The sequence below is a fragment of the Microcaecilia unicolor genome, chromosome 2 (genome assembly GCF_901765095.1).
Source record: "Microcaecilia unicolor chromosome 2, aMicUni1.1, whole genome shotgun sequence".
Classification (NCBI taxonomy): Eukaryota; Metazoa; Chordata; class Amphibia; order Gymnophiona; family Siphonopidae; genus Microcaecilia; species Microcaecilia unicolor.
The window spans coordinates 158,606,576-158,630,481 of NC_044032.1; the positions used below are offsets into that span (position 1 = coordinate 158,606,576).

Sequence of the window (23,906 nt, forward strand, 5' to 3'; positions counted from 1 at the left end):
CTAATTCAGGAGAGCCAGAGTCTGTGAATGATCACTGGCTCACATGCCCTTTTCTGACTGCCACTACAAGGCATAGGTCACAGTGAAAGCCCAGAGAGAAAGTGGCCCTCTTTTTGTGACTCTCCTCGCCCCCCCAACCACTGATGATGTGACCCCATTTTAGATCCTGACCTGCAGTTGGGAACCACTGCTCTAGAGTGTTAGATGTTCAGAATCACACTTCTTGCCTGCACCGGAAGATCTTGGATGTATGGGCTACAGATTGCTAAAAACTTATCACATTGTCCCCCTTTAAAATTTTTGCTGTCAACTGTTAAGGGGGAGAGTTATCAATATGGGCTCCTGTTAAGACATGTTAATTTATTGTTAACCTTGGTCATTGGTACTTCGGTCTCATTGTATAAGATGTAACATGTGCAAAAATTGCACATTAGCCTACATTATGTTTTCACGGAGAGGGTGGTAGATACCTGGAATGCCCTCCCGCAGGAGGCAGGGGAGATGAAAACGATAACTGAATTTAAAAAAGCGTTGAATAAACATAAAGGAATCCTGTTTAGAAGGAATGGATCCAAAGAAATTTAGCGGAGATCAGGAAGCAAAACCCGTTCTGGGCAGACTTCTACAGTCTGTGCTCTGATCATGGTTAAACAGCTTCAGAAGTTGGAGAACAAGGCCAGCGCTGGGCAGACTTTTAAGGTCTGTGCCCTGATCATGGCTGAATAGATTTGGATGGGATGGAGTAGAGCTGTTCAGGGGCTTCGATGTTAATTTCAGAAATTTTAGGATAGTGCTGGGCAGACTTCTACGGTCTATGCCATGAAAATGGCAAGGATAACTCAAGAACAGGTATACTTGTGAAGTATCAGATACCATATCTAATGAGTTTATCTTGCTGGGCAGACAGGATGGATCACACAGATCTTTATGTGCTGTCATCTAATATGTTAATATTAATAACTATGCTCCTAAATCTCCATATCCGTTATTAAACCATGATATTTTTGTACATAATTAGTTTCTGTATACTTAACAGATAAAAAGACCTTTGCAGATTATCAATTGCATTTCCTCTTAATTGATTCCATTAAAATATTTGGAAGAGATGTAGATTATTAATTTAAAAAATGAATTTCATAGCACAAATTATATTCCATTTCAAAAAAATACAAAAACAGATGTTTTTGATTAAGTAATGAATTGAATTTTATATTAAATTATACCCTTTTCAGAAATCAGAATTTTTCATCCAGGAATGAAGGGGCATCTTCAGGCTACCTTTTGTTAGAAGTTAAAGTATAGCTAGTTTTTAGGCTACCCTTCATCATCAGAAGTTAGATATATGGGTGGTTAAGGAAAAAATAAACATGAAGTCAGTAAAAATGTAGGAAAATGATCACAGATAGAATGGGAGCACATAAGCAAGTCGTGTTACATTATCCCCTGGATTCTATAAAGGGTGCTGAAGTTGGGCACGATCCTCAAATGTGTGCACAATTTAATTAACAAGCCAATTAACAACAATGGGTGTATTGATGTTAATTGGCACCAATTGGGATTTGCGTGCACATCTTGCTATGCGCTATTCTATTGCACTGTGTGTCCAAATCCTATAGTGTGCAGTACAAAAGGGGGCGTAGCCATGGAAGGGGTATGTGCGGGTCAGGGGCGTTTTGAAAATTTGTGCACAGTGTTATGGAATGTGTGCCTAAATTGAATACCAGAAATTGTACCTGGATTCAGTAGGTGTGTTAAGTCCTAGCACTAAAATTTGGGCATGGAAATCAACGCTACCAGCTGTTCTATAAAGGGTCTGCTTACTGAAGTAGAGATAGTCTTACATTAAGTGAAGCCTTTCTTGGAGTGTGTTCCAGAGTGTACTGGCTATTCTGGAGAAGGCTCATTGGTGAAGTGTCATGAGTGATTTCCTTTGGAGAGGACTTTCATAGACCTGTACTCAATTTGCTGTCAACTTGAAGATGAACATGCGAGTCATGGAGAATGGTCATGCTTTTCCATAAAGGCATATAAATTGTGCTTTGAAATTTCATCAAATTATTCTCAATTTGGAGGTCAGGTTACAGTAAAAATGTCTTTCTACGGTGTTCTTCTTCATCAATGCCACATTTCATTTTTTTTTTTCTTTCATTATGCCTTCTGAGGACCTCCACACTATATTGCCTTCAGCCTCTCCCCCTCAGTGAAACAATGCAGAAGCTACCTAGTGTCTCATTCCTTATCTCTCACATCTTAGTTGTCTTCCTTTACTGAGCCATGCAAGCAGAAATCATATTTGGCACAGCCTTAACCACACCTCTGCATCTACTGGCACTACATTGCTTGTATCCATAGCAATGTGAGTATTTAGCAAGTCCTCTCTTTGTGTTGCTGATTCTGGAACAGTTATTTGTATAATTGGAACCTTGCTTAAACTCTCTTAGACCTGTAAGTTAAAATGCATTGAGACTTTAAATTGTCATTGGCAGATACTTTTCCGCCAAGTTGTGCTTCACTGTTGAGTGAAATTTTTATAGAAATTCAAGTAATATTTCTCCGAGGACAAGCAGGCCGCGTTGTCCAGTTCGGAGCTTTTAACAAGTTTCAAAAGTGCTTTTCCGCCCACTGTGAGAGCGTGGTTACTGCAGTTGTGTTATCTACCGCGGTGAGGGGTGGTCACGTCTTCATGATCCTCCTCACACCTCGGTCTGAAGGGCTTCTGAGTGCCTTTTTGTGGCCTTTTTTTGCTATTTTTGTGTGGTCCGTTTTTTGGATTACCTCATTTTTGCCCTTATTTTCTTAGTTCTCTTTTTTTCCCCACTTTATACATTTCTTTGTTTCCACGTCATTAGGCCGAATCTAGGTCTTGACTCCAGCTCGTTCTCCTTTGTTTTTGTTTTTTTTTTTGTTGCCTTGCCCCTTTTTTGTGGCACCATCAAGTCATTTTATTTGGCTGCGAAAGTACTCGCTTTCATGTCTACGAAAGTTCCCAGTGACTTTAAGCGCTGTACCCGGTGCGATTGGACCATCTCTGGTAAAGACACTCATTCTTGGTGTCTTCAGTGTTTAGGGCCTGACCATAGCCCTACTAACTGTGTCCTCTGTCTTTGTATGCAGAAACGGACCCAGTTAGCCAGAGATGCCCAACGAGAGAGGATTTTTGGAGCCAGGTCTGATTCCTCTACATCAGCATTGGTATCAGGTACTGCACCAGCATTGGGAGCTGTGGTGCATCAAGTGGGTCTCTACCTTTCTCGATGCTGACTGCTGTGCAGGGTCCCAGGGACCGACCAGGGTCAAACCTGACTCCAAGGCGAAGTGAGGATTCAACGTACTTGGGAGCCTCGATGATTGACTTCGGGTGAAGGCCAATAAGCATCAGCATTGCTCGCCCTCAATACAAGGTGCTGGGGGCTCTCAAGGGATTCGGCACCCGAGAAGCATCATCACCAGAAGGACTGCTCCCCCTTCATTCTGGAGGTGCTGGTGGGTCGGTCCCCAGCAGCCAGGACTAAGCTCCTGTCTATGATCTGACGCCTCAGCCTTTCCTGATGTCGGCCCCAGATGAATGCATTTGGGCCTTGCTCCCCAAGCTGCTGGATGACTTCGTGCAAAGGTGTGCATTGGCATTGGGGGTGCTTGCACCTACCCTGCCTCCTGTTGCGGCCACACCTGGCCCTCTGCCTGCGATGTGTCCTCTGACACTAGTGTCACATGCGTCCCCGGTGTCAACTGCCACCCAGGTTGGTACACCCTCGACGGTGTAGGAAGCTTTGCTGGAGTTGGGAGAACTGACTCCTCGACGCCCCTCTTGAAGACATTATTCTTGTAAGTCGAGGCAGGCTGACTCTCGGCCCTCCCATGGGGAGGTTTTGACTGACACCGATGAGGAGCACTCATGGGAGTCAGAGGGAACACACACGGTACTTTTTTGGAGGATGATTCCTATGGCATCCCCTCTGAACCCTCTGCATTTGAAAGGAGAAATCCTTTCTTTTCCATCTTTTGTGAAGGAAATGGCAGCAGCTATTCCATTTTTTTTGGAGGTGGAGAATGAGCCCAGGGCTAAAATGCTCAAGGTTCTGGACTAAGAGTCTCCTCCTAGAAGAGGCTGTGACTGTCCCTCTCCACAAGGTACTGCAGGAGGTTCTTGACTGGAATTAGGAGTCCTCTCTTTCTGTCCTGGTACTGCCCTAGAAGATTTAATACTATGTACTGGATTCACAGCATGCCTGCTTTTAATAAGCCCGAGTTGTTTCATCATTCCATGGTGGTAGAATTCACCCTCAAAAGAGTCAGGAGTTCTAGAGACTATGCTTTGGTACCCCCAGGCAGAGAAGCTAGGACCATGGACTCTTTTGGAAGGAAGATGTTCCAGGTCTCTATGCTTATGTCACTAATTTAGTCATACCACCTATTTATGAATGTCTACTTGCAGAACTCTGCGCAAGATGCTGGACGTGGCTGACTCTTCCGCCAGAGCAGTTCAGGTCACTGCTGCACTTGGCCAAGCAGCAGAAGGCATGTCGTAAGTTCTTGGACAGGGGTACATACAACATTTCTGATGTGGTATCCAGGATCTCTTCCTAGAGTATAGCAGTGTGCAGACTTTGTGTGTTTCTGACTTGGAACAGGTGGTTCAGCAGAGATTGGCAGATGCCCCATGCCAGGCGGGGTGGGGGGGGGGGGAAATAACCTTTTTGGAGAGAAGGTTGAGAAGGTCACTATAACTACATCAAAAAACATACTGATACCATCTCTTCTCTCTCCCACTGGGCGCCTTCTGCATCAGCTTCCTCATCTAGGAAGTCTTTTTTGGCAAGTCGAGAAGGGGTGCCTACTACTTTCAGAGGCATAGTTATGTCACCTCCTCTCTCCAGCTTGCCCAGGATCGGCTCCAATACACTTGTTCCCATCAAGAGCATGCGCCTAAGGCCCCTGCTGTTCCCCATTCAAAACAGTGGACAAGCTTTTGACAGGCTCCAGCAGAGCATAACCGCTGTCAAATTGTTCGTCCCAAACGACTTGCCGGTTGAGGGGGGAGGCTGAAACTTTTCTATAATCTCCGACCGGTAGGTTCTCCAAATAGTCCATCTCGGATACGCCCTAAATTGGTGTCAGAAATCTCCAAATTACCCACCGAGTGCTCATTACTTTAGTTCTCAGTATGAGCATGTACTTGCAAAGGAACTCTCAGCCCTTTTTGAAGGCCCATGCGGTCGAGCCCATTCCACCAGTGGAAGAAAGGCGGGGATTCTATTCCAAGTACTTCCTTGTGCAAAAGAAGATGGGGGGGGGGGGGGGGGGATGCGTCCCAGCCTAGACCTGAGGGCCCTGAACAAATTCCTGGTCAAAGAAAAGTTCAGGATGGTTTCCCTGGTCACCCTTCTCCCCGCGATTTAGGAAAATGATTGGCTATGCTCTGTGGACTTAACGGATGCATATGCACACATCCTAATATTTCCAGCCCACTGGAAGTATCTATAATTTCAGCTGGGAACATATCACTTCCAGTACAGCATGTTGCCCTTTGGCCTCGCATCAGCTCTCAGGGTGTTTACTAAATGTCTAGTGGTAGTCGCAGCATCGCTACACAGACTGGGAGTCCATGTGTTCCCTTATCTCGATGATTGGTGAAGAGCACATCAGAGATTGGTGCTTGGAAGTTCATGCAGAGGACTATTTAGGTTCTTGAGCTACTAGAATTCATTTTAAACTACCCCAAGTCCCATCTTCATCCTGCCCAGCACTTGGAATCAGTGAAGCCCTGCTCGAGTCTCGGTGCCAGCAGCAGAAACTCTAGTCGCACTGGCTTCTCAGGTTCAAATTTTTTAGCGGTCACGGCTCAACAGATGTTGAGGTTATTGGGCCGCATAGTATCCACAGTTGTGACACCCATGACACACCTTCACTTGAGAGCTGCCCCAATGGACCCAGGTGCCTCAGTGGTGCCAAGCCACGGGAAATCTGAAATATGTCATCCAAGTGTCACCAGAGGTTGCACGCTCCCTGTTTTGGTGGACCATTTGATCCAATTTGACTCTGGGACTTCCATTCCAAATTCCTCATCCACAAAGTGCGACTATGGATGTGTCGCTCCTGGGTTGGGCAGCTCATGTAGGTGGGCTTCACATTCAAGGTGCTCAGTCCTCCCAGGAAAGAGATCTCCAGATCAATCTCCTGGAGCTTCGGAAGATGTGGAATGCTTTACAAGCTTCCAGAGATTGTTTGCCATGTATTACACCAACAAGCAGGGGGGTACTGGATCACACCTTCTGTGTCAGGAGGCCTTCCGGATGTGGCGTTGGACTTGCTGGCATGGCGTGTTCCTTTGAGCCACTTAGCTGGCTGGCAAAAATAATAGCCTGGCTGACAAACTGAAGCAGGGTTACACGAGAGATCTTCTGAACATAGGGCGCCCCCTCGGTGGATCTCTGTGACCTTACATAATTCACAAAGTCCCTCAGTTCTGTTTCAGGTCCACGACAGACTAGTGTTCTTCATTGGGGGATAGGTCTAATGTATACATATCCTCCCATACCTCTCATGGGGAAGACTTTGCTGAAACGCAAGCAAGTCTGCGGGACCATGATTCTGATCGCGGCCTTGATTGCCTCGGCAGATCTTTTCCCCTTTTCTCTTATCCTCCAAAGAACTGTGGAAATTGGAGTGTTTTCTGACCCTCATCACGTAGAATGAGGGACCTCTTGTGCCATCCCAACCTTCTCTGGCCCTCACAGCCAAGACATTGAGAGCATAGAATTGCTTCCTTGGGTCTTTCAGAGGTGGTCTCCTGGGTCTTGCTGGCTTCCAAGAAAGATTCCACAAAAGAGGTTTTACTCTTTAAATGGAGGAGGTTTGCCATCTGGTGTGAAGGGGCAAGGCCTTAGATCCCCTTTCTTGCCCTATACAGACCCTGCTTCAGTACCTTCTACACCTATCCGACGTCTTGTCTTAAAACCAACTCCTTAAGAGTTCACCTTAGTGCAATTAGTGCTTGTCAATGTATAGAGGGGTAAGCCCATCTCTGGATAGCCTCTAGTTGTTCGCTTCATGAGAGATTTGCTTTTGTCAGAAGCCCCCTGCCAACTTCCACCTGTGTCATGGGACCTCAGTGCCATTCTCACCCAGCTGATGAAAGCTTCTTTTGAGCTACTGGATTCCTGCCATCTGAAGTACTTGACCTGTAAGGTCATTTTCTTGATGGCTGTTCTTCTCGTAGAGTCAGTGAACTTCAGACAGTCCATTCAACTTTTTGTTTCTTTTGATCCGAACAGGATGGGGGTCGCCATTGGGAAACACACAATCTGTAATTGGCTAGCAGATTGCATTTCTTTCACTAATGCCCAGGCTGGGCTCATCCTGGAGGGTCATGTCGAGGCTCACAATGTCAGAACCATGGCTTTGTCGGTAGCCCGCTTGAGGTCAGCCTCCACTGAATAAATTATAGGTTGCGACGTGGTCTTCATCCACCACCTCTCACATCTCATTACTGCCATGAGCAGGATACCTAATGCGACAGTTCAGGGAGACAGTTTTGCAGAACCTGTTTGGGGTCTAGAATCCAACTCTACCCCCCTAGGTCCATTTTATTCTGTTCTAGACTGCGCTATCACTCAATTGTATATAGTTTCAGTTTAATCTGTATTATGTCCTCGCCATTGCGAAGTCCAGTTGACTAGTATTTCTTGTTTTCGGTGAGCCTGCTTGTCCTTGGAGAAAGTGAAGATACTTAATTTTTAGCATGTGTTCTCTGAGGACAGCAGGCCTTATAGTCTCACAAATCCTCCCACCTCCCTTTGAGTTGTCTCCTATTTTTTCTTTTTATGCTGTAATATTTAATTGCTGTAACCGCACTCTTGCAGCAGGCGGGAAGGCACTCGAGCATGTGCAGTGGAGCTTGCCTTGGGCTCCCCAAAAGCTCTTTTGAAGCTTGTTAAAAGCCCCGGACCAGGCAACACAGGATCATGTTACCCAATTGTGAGAATATATGGCCTGCTGTCCTCCGAGAATACCTGCTTACAGGTAAGTAACTTTTCTCTACAATATGTTGCATTATGTTACCAATTGCTTTGTGTCCATTCTGTAAAATTACCTATTTGAAATGTATCCTTTTAATATTTCCAAAATTTAAAAAATAGCTACTTAAAAAATAACCTTGTATTTTTGCAGTTATTTTGGTTCCTTGAGGAGCAGCTTTGTTCAAAGCAAAATCATAAGTCATTTACATTGTTCCATTTTAACTTCCTAGTCAGAGAAGAAAATGTAACCTTTATTTTTTCTCAAGGGAAATGAAAGTCTGTACTACTAAATCAATAATTGGAAGGAATTATTGAGAGGGCCTCTACAACTGTGGTGTTTGTTGGAAACAATCTGCCTTAAAGTCTTTTTTTATAATTAAATTATCTAAAAAATATCTTTAATTTACATGTTGATGATAGAAAATCTAAATAAGATATTAGAATATGCATAATACTGCTTTGGCCATGTGAAAAGCAAACTCCATTGAGGACTACAGTGTTATGTCTAATTTTGCCTTAATGCATCTGTTCTTTAAAGTGTCTCCTTTGCAATAAAGATGTCTTTATTTAAATGTCACATCATTCACGGCTATTGATCAAAAATTATATGATTTTGGAGCTTATGTTCCTGGTAAATAGAATTGGCTTGTCCTGTGAGCAAGTGCAGTTTTTAAACTAAAAAGTGCTTATCTCATCCAACAGCTTACTCCAGCAGGAAGTGCATCGCTGATAAAATCTATGCATATCATAAAAAATCCAGTGAAGACATGTGACAAAGTTTATTGCTTTATTCAGAGTTTAACTTCTCAAATTAGGCAGCGAATGGAGGACCCCAAATCTGCAGGTACTGTGTATTATTATGTTGTGTGAATATGTCCCCTGCTTCCTTTCTTAGCTGAAGGAATGGCAGGTTGCTTACTTGCTATTTGAACCACCAGACAGATGAGTAGGAAAACTTGTTTCTAGTTCTTTAGATATGCTTTAGAAGACAGAAGAATGTGTACATTTCTCAAAATTCAGTTTGTAAATATAGGGTTTGATTTTTATTAATATTGTTTTAATAGCGCCTGTTAGTTTATTACTGTATTTATATTAATAACAAATAGAAAGCTAAATCAGATGATCTGCAGTAAGATCATAAAATTTGTCAATAGGTAGCATACCAAAAAAGCTTATAGAAGAACAACAATATACTTTTTACATTTATTAACAAACCAATCTTCAGACATTTTGAAAAGTTGTTCTTTAAGGAAGCCCTTGATTAAAGAAAGTATTGCAGTTATCCAGTATTTACACATGTCAGGTAGACCAGCTTAACACTGCAGGTTCAGAGTGAATTCATAGATGAAGGTCTCACAGAACTCTTTTCTAGTATCACAATAGTGAAACCAAATTTTAACATCATCATGGATTTGAAAACAACTTGATTTTTCATGGCTGTACAAAACTTTTCTTTAAAGGCTTCTACTATTAGTTTATCCATAGCTACCCCTCAAGGAAAAAAATACTTTAGAATTCAGTAGTTTGTTCTTTAAGGCAGCCCTTCAGTGTGGGGCTAATTGTATAACAAGGTGCTTATGTGAGAATAACCAAAATGCATGTTAGCCTATTTTATAGTGTAACATGGGTATTTTCAATCTTACATTGTTGCAATACTGGGGCAGACCAAAAGGCCATCTAGCCCAGTATCCTGTTTCAAACAGTGGCCAATCCAGGTTACAAATACCTGGCAAGCATAAAATATATTTTATGCTGCTTATCCTAGAAATAAGTAGTGGGTTTTCCACAAATCCATCTTAATAATGATTTATGGATTTTTCTTTTAGGAGGTTATCCAAACTTTTTTTAAACCCTGCTATGCTAAGTGCTTTTACCACATTCTCAGGCAGCGGATTCCAGGGTTTATTTACACATTGAGTGAAGAAATATTTTCTCCAGTTTGTTTTAAATTTACTACTTAATAGCTTCATTGTGTGCCCCCTAGTCCTACTATTTTTGGAAAGAGTAAACAAGCGATTCATGTCCAACCATTCTATTACACTCACTATTTTATAGACCTGTATCATTTCTCCTCTCAGCTATCTCTTCTGCAAGCTGAAGAGCCCTAGTTGCTTTAGACTTTCCTCATAGGGAGGTCATCTCATCCCACTTATCATTTTCGTCGCTTTTCTCTGTACCTTTGCTAATTCTACTATATCTTTTTTAAGATGCGGTGACCAGACCTGCACACAGTGTTCAAAGTGCGGTTGCACCATGGAGTGATAGAAAGGCCTTATAACATTCTCATCTTTGCTTTCCATTCCTTTCCTAATAATATGGAGCGATAGAAAGGCTTTATTGTGTTCTCATTTTTGCTTTCTGTTTCTTTTCTAATAATAATATAACATTCTATTTGCTTTCTTACCCGCCACTGCACACTGAGTAGAGGGTTTCAGATCTTAAGAGAAACAGAATCAATCCTAAATTCTACACAGCTATTCATCTCTTTCAGACCCAACAGACTTGGCATTCCAGTAGCAAAGTGGCATCTAGCTAATTGGCTAATGTCTTAAATACTATTTTGATCAAATGCCATCCCTCTAACCACTACAGTCAAACCGCATCAAATCATTCTAACTACTGTAACTTTTCTAAATTTTACTTCACTGAAGGCAGTTATTAGGACAGTTCTTGGTAGTATAACTGTGTATTACAGTAATTGTAGCGACATTTTGATAGCAGTAAAGAGTTCTAACGCCTACTAGTGACATATGTAGCTGTCAGTAATCCCTAGTGGACACTTGCTTTTGGAAGAGGATGCGAGAATTTCATTAATCATAAAAGGGGTGTGGGAACATCAAAAAAGGTTAAGAACCCATGCTGTCAATCATGGGCAAAGGAGCTACTTGGCTTTTGCTTCATACCTATAGTTCATATTACTGCTTGAATCCGTCTTCTGTCACAGTGCATTCGTTCAAGAAGTACTGTCCAACCTGTCTTTGTTTTATTTGCTAGCTTCTATGTGGTTTGCAATGAATAAAGATAAACTGCTAAGAGAGAGTAGATAAAGGAGAAAAAAAAATTCAGGGTGTGCAATTCTAAAGAGGTGTGTTTTCAGAGCTGCCTTAAATTTTATATATGAAGGCTCAAGTTGGATGTGGACAGGAAGGGAGTTCCAGAGTTTGGTCCAGCATAACTAGTAGCAGTGGAATGGGTAGTGTCAAGACGGATAACAGATGGAAGGGGTGACCAAAGTAACTCAGTTTTGGAGGAGCGGAGTTACGTGAAAGGGCTGTAGAGGATGAAGAGATGGGATAAATAATCCAGTGCTGAAGGGAGGCGAGACTTGTACTCCAGCTCTTCCAAGTCTGCTACTCTATCCTCAAGAGAATGGACTTGTTCTCTGAGAGCTAGGAGCTCTTTGTATCAAGCATACATATATAATCTCTCGCCAATTGGGAGATAATCATACAAGAAGGAGAGTATCTTATCCAGAAGGTTCCTGGATTTTAGAGGGTGTAATTCTCTCACCACTTTTTGGTGGTCAAATCAAACGAGCCAGAAGTTTCAGAACTCATGCTTCATCTCCCCCAGGTAGGGAGGCTCGGACTCTGGATTCGTTTGGTTAAGGTTTATCGGGCCTCTACTCATTGATAGCATCCAGTCCTACTATTTCTACACAAGCATATACATGAAGTCTTTGGTGTGCAGTACGCTCAATCTCGTGTACTCACTCCCTCAGGAGTAGGCTGTGGAGCATTGCCAGTTGGCCAGCAAACAGCTGGACTGCAGGAAATACCTGACCAGGGGTGCTTATGACGCCTTTGATATTTCATCCAGACTCTCCTCTATGGGTGTGGAGATGCACAGACTGTCATGGCTGCCTGTCTTGGACCTGGAACCAGCAGTTCAGGAGAGGTTAGCAGATCTACTGTGCTGAGGAGACAGTCTTTTTTGGGACAAGATGGAGGATGTCGCAAACCCCATCAAGAAACATACTGTCACCATTTAGTCCCTCTTTTGGCAGCCTCCAGCTTTATCCTTCTCCACTACAAGGTTTTCAATTGGGCTTAGGTGGCAAACATATTACTCTCCACTGCCTTCCTGCTCTACCCATCAGCCTCATCCCCAATTCTCCCAGCCACGTCGGTCCCGTCCTCAGAAGACCCAGCTGGCTCCCAAGTTAAAGCAAGGTGTGAACTTTTGACTGGCTGCAGGAGAAACATAGTAACCATCCTGAGTGACCTATCAGTGGGAGGGAGGCTGAATTTGTACCATCAAAAGTGGCCCCTTATAACTACCAACTGGTGGGTTTTTCAAATAGTCCACCTCGGTTACTTACTCCATTGGCATAAAATACCACCACATTGCCACCGAGAGCATCTTACATCAGCTCTCCGCATAAGCCGGTACTTGCAGAAGAAATCTCCGCTCTTCTACAGGCCAGTGCATTCGAACCTGTTCCACCCGGGGAAGAAGGGAAGGGATTCTATTCTAGATACTTCCTTGTGCCCAGAAAGACCGGAGGGATTTTGTCCCATCCTCGACTTATGGGCACTGAACACATTTCTGGTCAAATAAAAGTTCAGGATGATTTCCCTGGGCACCCTTCTTCTTATGATTCAGGAACAAGATTGGCTATGCTGTCTGGACTTGAAGGATGCCTACGCCCACATTTCGATACTTCCTAGCCACAGGAAATATGTCAGGTTTTGAGTTGGGGAACACCACTACCAGTAACCTTCTCTGGCTTTTGGCCTTGCGTCAGTTCCCAGGATCTTCACCAAATGTTTAGCAGTAGTTGCAGCATTGCTATGCTTACTGGGAGTTTGTACTTCCCTACCTGGAAGCTTGGCTGGTCAAGAGCAGATCACAAGAAGGAGCTCAATGAGGAAAACCAGAAGAGGTGCTATGAGGACTTCCAGAGCAGAACAGAACTTTATTGGTAAGTTACTTGCTGGGAAATTGCTTTTAAACTTGGGGAAAGGTAGTCTTAGAGTTAATCAAGTAATCTCAGTGTCTTTGTTTTTAAGTTAATCTACTTATTTAGCAAAGACAGTTTAAGGAATAGGGTTTTGTTTTAGCATTTAAAATCTCTATTACAATTCCATAGACTAGCAATTAAAGGACTGTTCTAGAATTTACCATAGCATCAGTGTAGAGCAGAGCTGATAATCACAGAAAAACCTCAGTTTAGCATTTTAATTTAGTTTCCATAATGTAAAACCCTTTTCCCCCATAGTTTCTATAGTGTAAAAACCCTTTTTCCCCATAGTTTTAAACTTACAGCTTTCTGCTACAGCATTAACAGATAGCCTCTAGAAGGTACAGCGGGGCCTAGTTGAGCCTTCATACCCACCCATCCCAGTACATGTCTTCATTTATAGTCTAATTGAAAGTCAATTATTCTAATTAGGATAATGAGGGGAGTTTTCATTACAGAATTTAATTACCTTTAATTATTTTCTGAGAAGCAAACACTAAATAGATCACACAATACACTATATAATCTTAAGGCTTTTTATATTTATTTATTTATTTATTAGGCTTTACTGCCTTTTTGAAGGAATTCACTCAAGGCGGTGTACAGTAAGAATAAATCAAACATAAGCAACAGACAATTACAACAGTAAAAATATTAATCTAATATTCCTAGTACCTTAAGAAGTTTTTACTAAACAACTCAATAATACTAAGATGCAGACAGCAGAAAAGGGGTGCTGTCTAGTCTTTTTCCTTGAGTTTCACGTGTATGATCTCCCTGTTGATGAGAGGTTATACATGTGTGCTCGATGCAAAGATCTCCTAGCTCTCAGAGAATGAGTCTGTTCTCTTGAGGCTAGAATAAAAAACTTGAAGGAGCTGAGGGAGACAGAAAAGTACATAGAGGAGCCCTACAGGGACGTTGTAGAGCAGTCTCATCTCCAGTCTGGTAGCCCCTATACTGCCTTAGAGGAGGGATGTCTCCTAAAGGAGAGCATCACCCTGGTGAAGTAAGAATAGCCAGGACCTGCCCACCAAAGGATTCTATATTCTCTCGCACTGAGGATACCTCCAGGAGATTCTGCCCATAAGGGAAGGATTAGGTCAGCTGTTGTAGTTGGTGATTCGATCATTAGACATGTAGATAGCTGTGTAGCTGGTGGATGTGAGGATCGCCTGGTCACTTGCCTGCCTGGTGAGAATGTGGCAGACTTCACATGTCACCTAGATAGCATTTTAAATAGTGTTGGGGAGGAGCCTGCTGTCTTGGTATATGTGGGTTCCAATGACATAGGAAAATGTGGAAGGGAGGTTCTTTTAAATTATTTTATTTATTCATTTTATATTACATTTATGTCCAATACATAAATGGGAAAGAAAAGAGAAAATACCAATTAAAACAAACATTAAGGAAAAATATCATCTTTGTTAGTCCACAATTGGGGGATCCAAGATCAGGAAAACAATCTCAAAGAAAATAAGAAAAACACAGAATGGTTAATCTTACAATTCATATTTTCTGAGGGAGGAAGGTTAATCGGTAATTGCAGCCGGTACAGTGCTAACTTAAAGGAAGTTGATGCAGAGGGTTCTTTATCTGTTCTTTTAACTCCACAAGCTCTTATAATTTCCTGGGTTCAACAAATAAGTAATCAGGAAATAAAACACTTACAAGGGAATCGCTCTAGGAAGTCCCCACCTAGGGCAATGATTCTTGGCTTAAAAGCCAAGAGTTCACACCTCCTAGTCTGCGATTCCCTTGATATGTCGGAAATATATTTATCTTTGAACCCAAAAAAAACTATCAGCCATATGTCGGAAATACAATTTCAAAACATTGTTCCTATCTAAATCAAAGGCAAAAGTCACTAATAATATAACTCTATATACAGGGTATTTTAGGAAAATTTATCTTTCTCAAGTTTTTTTTCCTTAATTGGTTCTCCAGAAGTTCCAATTTTTTACAAGAAACATAATTGTCCTTCATTACCAGATTAACTGATTTTCGTAGAAAAAACATTTCCGAAATCAAAGTCTATTTTTTTTTATCTTGGGCTTCCACTTTGTTAGGTAAGTATTGATATAATCACATATTTATTCCTAAAAAATTTTTGACATCTGAAGAAGAGAGTTATTCACACTCTGCAGCACTTCCCATAGTGCGTTCATTGTGACATTGTTTGGCTTCACCAGGTCCAATTTCTCCACAGAAACTGCTCCAGATATCTTCGGGGGGAAGAGCTCACTCTCCAATCCCCCAGTTGGTTTATTATCCGGAGTCAATGCTGTGCCAGGACCTCCTCGGATCGCGTGAAAATCCTAACCCACTTCGGGCGTTTCCACTGTCGACCTCTTTCCACTGTCGACCTCCATAGCGAAGCGTTACTGTTTCCGGGTCTTGGAGAGGTCATGCCAACAGGGGGACTCAAAGTCACTCCCTCTCCACTGAGATTCGGCAATAAAGCTTTGCTGTTCCCTGAAGCAGGAACCGATATCCCCGACGTTATGACCCCGAATCTCTCCAAAGTAGACTGAGAAGTGGTGGGAACCCCAGCCGTGTTCGAGGAGGACAACACCACAGCTTTGCCTTTCTTCTTCCCCATTCTCTGGGGAGCGCGCCTACTTCTTCAGGTATTCTGGTGTAAAACGGGAACTCAACTAACGTACATCCTCCCTCGATACCATCTTGGATCCTCCAGTTTGGGACACTCTTTGTCTGGTTTCTCCTCAGAGGCCTGTCTGATATGGGTAACCCTTCAGCATAGCCCTCTGAGTCACTGAAACATGGAAGCCCCTCCACCACTTACAAGGTGGTGTCCCTTCGGAGGCGGGAAGGGAGGTTCTGGAAGCTAAATTTAGACTCTTAGGTAGAAAGCTGAAATCCAAATCCTTCAAGGTAGCATTTTCAGAAATGCTCCCTGTTTCACACGCAGGGTCGAAGAGACAGGCAAAGCTCCGAAGTCTCAATTTGTGGTTGAGACGGTGCAGGGATGAGGGATTTAGATTTAAGAACTGGGCAACATTCTGGGAAAGGGGGAGCCTATTCCGAAAGTATAGACTCCATCTTAACCAGGATGGAACCAGGCTGCTGAAGCTGTGTAATCCTGTCCCTGGGGAGGGGAAAACACTTCAGCCCTAGGGGCTCGAATAAGAGAGACAATCAGACTTAGATATAGGCGCAACCAGTAAAAATCTTTATTGGTATCTCACTAAGCCAATACAAAATAATTGTTCTCTCTGGAGCAGGTTGTCACCCAGTAGCCAGATGCACAGACTGAATAACAAAACTGCTAAGCAAAAACTTTCTTAGCCATCACATATATACTGTTGTAAGTTTCGTTTCTCCCAAATCATGTGATTTCTCCTAAACTAACTTATGGTCATATATGGATCTTCTTGTAATATTCTGTTATTTTTTATATGTATACATATATGGCAATTTCCTACATTGTATCATCCTCTGCTCTTGTGTGCACATGCACACTTTGTGGCAATTGGCTAAAAAAAAAAAGATTGCGTTGGAGGCAAAAACACATAATAAAATTTTTTTTAGGTATATTAAAAGCAGGAAGCCGGCAAAAGAATTGGTTGGACCGCTATGAGTAAAATAGGCAATCAGGGAAAACAAAGCCGTAGCAGAGAGATTAAATGAATTCTTTGCTTCGGTCTTCACCGAGGAAGAGTTGGGGAGTGAATACTGGTGCCACGAAATGGTATTCGATGCTGACAAAGTCGGAGAAACTAATGAATTCTCTGTAAACCTGGAGGATGTAATGGGGCAGTTCTACAAACTGAGTAGCAAATCTCCTGGACCGGATGGTATTCATCTCAGAGTACTGATAGAACTCAAAAATGAGCTTGCAGAGCTGTTGTTAGAAACATGTAATTTATCCTTAAAATCGAGTGTGGTACCGGAAGACTGGGAGGGTGGCCATGTAATGTCGATTTTTAAAAAAGGTTCCAGAAGAGATCCGAGAAATTATAGACCGGTGAGTCTGACGTCAGTGCCGGGCAAAATGGTAGAGACTATTATTAAGAACAAAATTACAGAGCATATTCAAAAGCATGGATTAATGAGACAAAGTCAACATGGATTTAGTGAAGGGAAATCTTGCCTTACCAATCTACCACATTTCTTTGAAGGGGTGAACAAATGTGGATAAAGGTGAGCCGGTTGATATTGTGTATCTGGATTTTCAGAAGGCGTTTGACAAAGTACCTCATGAAAGACTCCAGAGGAAATTGGAGAGTCATGGGGTAGGAGGTAGTGTTCTATTGTGGATTAAAAACTGGTTAAAAGATAGAAAACAGAGAATAGGGTTAAATGGTCATTCTCAATGGAGAAGGGTAGTTAGTGGGGTTCCCCAGGGGGTCTGTGCTGGGACCGCTGCTTTTAACATATTTATAAATGACCTAGAGATGGGAGTAACTAGTGAAGTAATTAAATTTGCCGATGACACAAAGTTATTCAAAGTTCTCTTAAAATGCAAGAGAATTGTAAAAAACTTACAAACGGACCTTACGAGACTGGGAGACTGGGCGTCTAAATGGCTGATGACGTTTAACGTGAGCAAGTGGAAAGTGATGCATGTGGGAAAGAGGAACCCGAATTATAGCTATGTCATGCAGGGTTCCACGTTAGGAGTCACGGACCAAGAAAGGGATCTAGGTGTCGTCGTCGATGATACGTTGAAACCTTCTGCTCAGTGTGCTGCTGCGGCTAAGAAATCAAATAGAATGTTAGGTATTATTAGGAAAGGAATGGAAACAAAAATGAGGATGTTTATTAATGCCTTTGTATCGCTCCATGGTGCGACCGCACCTCGAATATTGTGTTCAATTCTGGTCGTTGTATCTCAAAAAAGATATAGTGGAATTAGAAAAGGTGCAGAGAAGAGCGACGGAAATGATAAAGGGGATGGGTTGATTTCCCTATGAGGAAAGGCTAAAGCGGCTAGGGCTCTTCAGCTTGGAGAAAAGGTGGCTGAGGGGAGATATGATAGAGGTCTATAAAATAATGAGTGGAGTTGAATGGGTAGATGTGAAGCGTCTGTTTATGCTTTCCAAAAATACTAGGACTAGGGGCATGTGATGAAGCTACAATGTAGTAAATTTAAAATGAATCGGAGAAAATTTTTCTTCACTCAACGTGTAATTAAACTCTGGAATTCGTTGCCAGAGAATGTGGTAAAGGCGGTTAGCTTAGTGGAGTTTAAAAAAGGTTTGGATGGCTTCCTAAAGGAAAAGTCTATAGACAAGTTATTAAATGGACTTGGGGAAAATCCACTATTTCTGGGATAAGCAGTTGTAACCAGGTACCTCTAAGTGCAGCCAAGGATAGAACAATCTCCTCCAGCCACAGGCTCCCGATACAGTCAAGAAATAAATGTCCACCAGCAACTTCAATCTTAAGGACTTTATTCCATGCAGGTTTCTAGTAGACCTGATACACAGTTCAAACAGCAGCATTCACTTTCAATCTTAAGCACATATAAGCCACTTAAAAGTGTGTGGCAAATAGTCCCCTTTAAGCAGTAGGCTATCAGCACATATCAGGATTCAATACAGGCTCACAGTCAGCTCCAGTCTGGGCTCTTTATCCAGTGCACATTAAACAGTAGTTCAGTTCCAGATAGAAGCAGTTCTTTCAGTTCATCATCACAGTTAAATCACAAAGCAGCAGTTTCTACCTTCTACTCTCTTTACCTTCAGGAGAGTTCAATACTTTTGGGACTTCCTCACACCCAAGAGATTTCAGCCTGCTTCAGTACTTTAGGGACCTCTCTTACCCAAGGGTTTTCAGCCTGCAACTGCTTCTCTTTCTCTGCTTCTCTCCTCTGGGACTCCTTCCCACCTGCCTAATCAATCCCTGGCTTCTGCTCTCCCAACCAATCATTCTCCTCTCATTAGCTTCCCACACACCCATACCAGCTGAGTTAAGCATTAGACTAATGATGAGCTCCTGCACACAGGGTTTCCTATCTCTCTTTCCCCCTAGTGGCAGCCAAATCTACACATCCTGCCAGCTTACAACCCATGTCTTCTCCCATTCGCAGCTAGGAGTCCAGTCCGGGTTCCTCATCTCACCCCCTGGCTCCTTGCCTGCAATGCCTTCTGGGGACTTGTATTTCAGACTGAAACTGCCTTAACCCAAACTATCCTGGATGAACTTTATCAACAGTATAAAATGTTTTGTACTTTTTTAGGATCTTGCCAGGTATTTATTGATCTGGATTGGCCACGGTTGGAAACAAGATGCTGGGCTTGATGGACCTTTGGTCTTTTCAGTATGGCAATACGTATGTACTTATGTACAGTGTGCTCACAGCGTGCAAATAACCATGTAGCAAGCAAATAATAAATATTATAAGACACCTGGAGGCGTATTTTCAAAGCACTTAGCCTTACAAAGTTCCATAGGTTACTATGGAACTTTGTAAGGGTAAGTGCTTTGAAAATGAGCCCCCTGGTGTCCTTCCTCTCTGAACACACATTTCCGTTGGAACATCTTGGGGTCAGCTAGGTCCTCAGTCTCTCATCACCACCAAGGTTATATCCAATTATATCTGCCATATATGGACTGCAGAGCCTCAGTCCCTCCTGTCACTTTGACATGTAACATGTACTCTCCATTTCCCAAGAAAGCACTGTAACTTACATGCAGCTGCCGGAAGAAACTAAAAATATGCTGAAGACAGCAAGGCTAGGAAAGCTGAGGGCTCGCAGAGCCATATTAAAGGCCTAGTGCCGTATTACAGGTCTAGTATAGGAAGGAATATACAGTGCTAACATTTAAAAATTGAGGGAGCATCTTTTAAATTATGAAAGCTGGCAAATTGGGCAACATTATAATAATGGGTGATTTCAATTACCACACACACAGTAGAATTCAATCAACAAAAAATATTCTACTATACCTCTGTCAGAGGAATTGCTTGTGCTTAAAATAGTGGTGAAAAAAGACATCAGTAAACAAAAGAAGTCACACCTATTTCGTAAGCAAAAGCCTTCAATATATAGGTGGCTCACGATAATTATTGGTCAAAAAAAAAAACTCCACACTCATTTTACATAATAAACTTCTCTTAAGCAATTCAACAACTTACACAGAATATCATATGAAAAGAAAAATTGTCCATTATAAACAAGCAGTCTTACGGCAATGTTTTATGCCAATATAATATACAGAAACAGTTTGACATTCAGTTCAAGGCAATAATGAGATGTGAATGTGTGGAAGAGCCATTTGGAAGATGAAGAGATCTTGAAAGTTTGCAGTCATGCTGGATGTGCTGTTTGCGCTTTAATTCCTTTGCTGGGTTATATGATGTTTTCCTCTGAAGCTGCTTGATTAGCGAAATAGGGAACCCGTTTTGGGATTATATAGTGAATCCTCCCCAACTCCCACCCACCCCTAGCTCAACTTTTCATTTATAGTCAATTATTCTAATTAAGACAGCAAGAGGATAGTTTTCATTAGAGTTTTAGTTACATTTAATTAGTTTTTGAGAAGCAAACACTAACCAGCTCATTTTCGAAAGTGATCGCCAGCCATCTTCCGACATAAATAGGGAGATGGCCGGTGATCTCGGAAAAGCGGCGAAATCGGTATAATCGAAAGCTGCTTTTTTTGACAGCATCACCGCTTTCCCGTCGCCTCACTAGCGAAAGTTCAAAGGAGCGTGTCGCCGGCGAAGCGAAGGAGGGACATGGGTGGACATGGGCGTGGCTACCAGATGGCCGGCTTTCGCGGATAATGGAAAAAAAAGCGGCGTTAAGCAGTATTTCACTGGATTTACTTGGTCCTTTTATTTTCACCACCAAGCCTCAAAAAGGTGCCTCAACTGACCAGATGACCACTGGAGGGAATGGGGGATGACATCCCCGTACTCCCCCAGTAGTCACCAACCCCCTCCCACACGAAAAAAATAAAACTAAAGCACTTTTATGCCAGCCTCAAATGTCATACCCAGGTCCCTGACAGCAGTATGCAAGTGGCTGGAGCAGCTTTTAATGGGTGCAGTGCACTTCAGGCAGGCAGTCCCAGGTCCATCCCCCCCTCCCACCTGTTACACTTGTGGTGCTAAGTGTTGTGTCCCCCTTCACCCATAAGGGCTATGGTAATGGAGTAGAGATGTGGGGAGTGGGTTTGGGGAGGATTTGGGGGGCTCAGCACCCAAGGTAAGGGAGCTATGCACCTGGGAGCTTTTTTTGTATTTTTTAAACATTTTTAGAAGTGCCCCCTAGGGTGCCCTGGCATGTGAGGGGGGACCAGTGCACTAAAAATGCTGGCTCCTCCCACGACCAAATGCCTTGGATTTTGCTGGGTTTGAGATGGCCGGCATTTTTTTCCATTATCGCTGAAAAACAAAACCGGCGATCTCAAACCTGGCGAACTCTGGCATTTGGCCGGGAAAAAAAAAGATGGCTGGCCATTTTTTCAATAATACAGTTCTGGCCAGCTGTTGCGCCGCCAAAATAGATCGCCGGCGATCTATTTCGCTGACGATGCTCGATTATGCCCCTCCACATAAATTACAAAATACACCATATAATCTTAAGGCTCTTTATATTCATCTGATATCCGTAGTACCTTTAGAAGTTCTAATGAAACAACTCTATAATACTAAGATTAGCTTGACGGAGTTTAAAAAGGGGTTAGATAGATTCCTAAAGGACAAGTCCATAGACCGCTATTAAATGGACTTGGAAAAATTCCGCATTTTTAGGTATAACTTGTCTGGAATGTTTTTACGTTTGGGGAGCGTGCCAGGTGCCCTTGACCTGGATTGGCCACTGTCGGTGACAGGATGCTGGGCTAGATGGACCTTTGGTCTTTCCCAGTATGGCACTACTTATGTACTTATGTACTTAAGATGTAGACAGCAGTCCAGCAGTGAGAGGGGTGTATGATTATCTCCCAGTTGGTAAGCGGTCATATTTGTGTGCTTGATGCAAGAGCTCCTAGCTCTCAGAGAACGAGTCCGTTCTCTTGAGGCTAGAGTAGCAGACTTGGAGAAGCCGAGGGAGATATAGAGGAGGCCTACAGGATGGAAGTCTTCTTAAAGGAGAGCATCACCCTGGTGCAGCTGGAAGTAATCCTGTAGCCAGGACCAGCACACCAGGGGATGCAATATCCTCTCGCACTGAGGATGTGTTTCCAGGAGCTTCTGCCTAAGAGGGAAGGGTTAGGATGACTGTTGAAGTTGGTGATTTGATTATTAGGCATGTAGATAGCTGGGTGGCTGGTGGATGTGAGGATTGCCTGGTCACTTGTCAGGTGCAAAGGTGGTGGACCTCGCACGTCGCTTAGATAAGATTTTAGATAGTGCTGTGGAGGAGCTTGCTGTCTTGGTACATGTGGGTACTAGTGACATAAGAAAATGTGGGAGGGAGGTTCTGGAAGCCAAATTTAGGCTCATAGATAGAAAGCTCCAATCTAGAACCTCTAGGATAGCATTTTCCGAAGTGCTCCCCGTTCCACACGCAGGGCTTAAGAGACAGGTGGAGCTCTGGATTCTCAATGCAGGGAGGAGAAGGATTTTAGATTTGTTAGGAACTGGGCAACATTCTGGGGAAGGAGGAGCCTATTCCGGAATGATGGGCTCCACTTTAACCAGGGTGGTACTAGGCTGAAGGCATTGGCATTTTAAAAGGAGATAGAGCAGCTTTTAAACTAGAACCTGGGGAAAGGGCGACACTTGTTCAAAAGCGAATGGTTCGGAACAAGGTATCTTTCAAAGATATCACCAAAATGGGGAAGATAGGGTATCCCAATAGCGATGTTGCAATAGAGACCATAGTAGACGAGGTGTCTAAATAAAATCAGACGATTGCAAATTAACACTGTCAATTGTTGAGCAAGATGTAAATAGGACCAACAAATATAGTTTGAAATGTCTATATGCGAATGCCAGAAGCCTAAGAAATAAGATGGTAGAGTTAGAATATATTGCGCTGAATAAAAAATTAGATATAATAGGCATTTCTGAGACCTGGTGGAAGGAGGATAACCTACCAGGGTAGAAATTACATTGTAGTGATAAGGTAGATCGAATTGGTGGAGTGGTATCATTGTATGTTAAGGAGGGCCTTGAATTAAATAGATTGAAAATACTACAGGAAAGAAAACACATCTTGGAATCCCTATGGATTGAAATTCCATATATAAAGGGGAAAAGAACATAAGAGTAGCCATACTGGGTCTGATCAATGGTCCATCTAGCCCAGTACCTGTTTCCAACAGTGGCCAAGGCAGGTCACAAGTACCTGGCAGAAACCCAAATCATGGCAACATTCCATTCTACAAATACTAGGGCAAGCAGTTGCTTAAGTACATAAGTATCGCCATGCTGGGACAGACCAAGGGTCCATCGAGCCGAGCACCCTGTCACCGACAGCGGCCAAAAGAACGAGCAATTTGTCCCACCCATCCTAGAAATACTGTATTATTCCCTCGTCCATTTAATAACATTCTATGGCTTTTTCCTCCAGGAAGCCATCCAAGCCTTTTGTGAAGTCCGCTACGTTAACCGCCTTAACCACCTTTTCCGGCAGCGAATTCCAGAGTTTAACTACGCGTTGAGTGAAGAAACATTTCCTCTGATTCGTTTTAAATTTACCACACTGCAGCTTCATCGCATGCCCTCTTGTCCTTGTGTTTTTGGAAAGCGTAAACAGACGCTCCACATCGACCCGTTTCATTCCACTCATTATCTTATAGACTTCTATCATATCTCCCCTCAGCCGACTTTTCTCTAAGCTAATGAAACAACTCTATAATACTAAGATGCAGAGAAGCAGTCCAGCAGCGAGAGGGGTGCTATCCAGTCTTTTTCATTGAGTGTCACATGTATGATTATCTCCCAGTTGGTAAGAGGTCATATTTGTGTGATATGAGTGTACTACCATCTACCTTGCCAGGAT

General features: G+C 42.8%; 1 protein-coding gene across 8 annotated transcripts in view; it reads left to right on the forward strand.

Moving 5' to 3' along the window:
* PPIP5K2 (diphosphoinositol pentakisphosphate kinase 2) overlaps positions 1-23,906 on the forward strand; it is a 397,208-nt gene that overhangs the window by 222,069 nt on the left and 151,233 nt on the right. For all 8 annotated transcript variants that reach the window (XM_030193432.1, XM_030193434.1, XM_030193437.1 and 5 more), the window contains one exon: positions 8,721-8,862. In XM_030193432.1, the coding sequence (XP_030049292.1) occupies positions 8,721-8,862 (142 nt within the window). The remainder of the gene's footprint in view (positions 1-8,720; positions 8,863-23,906) is intronic.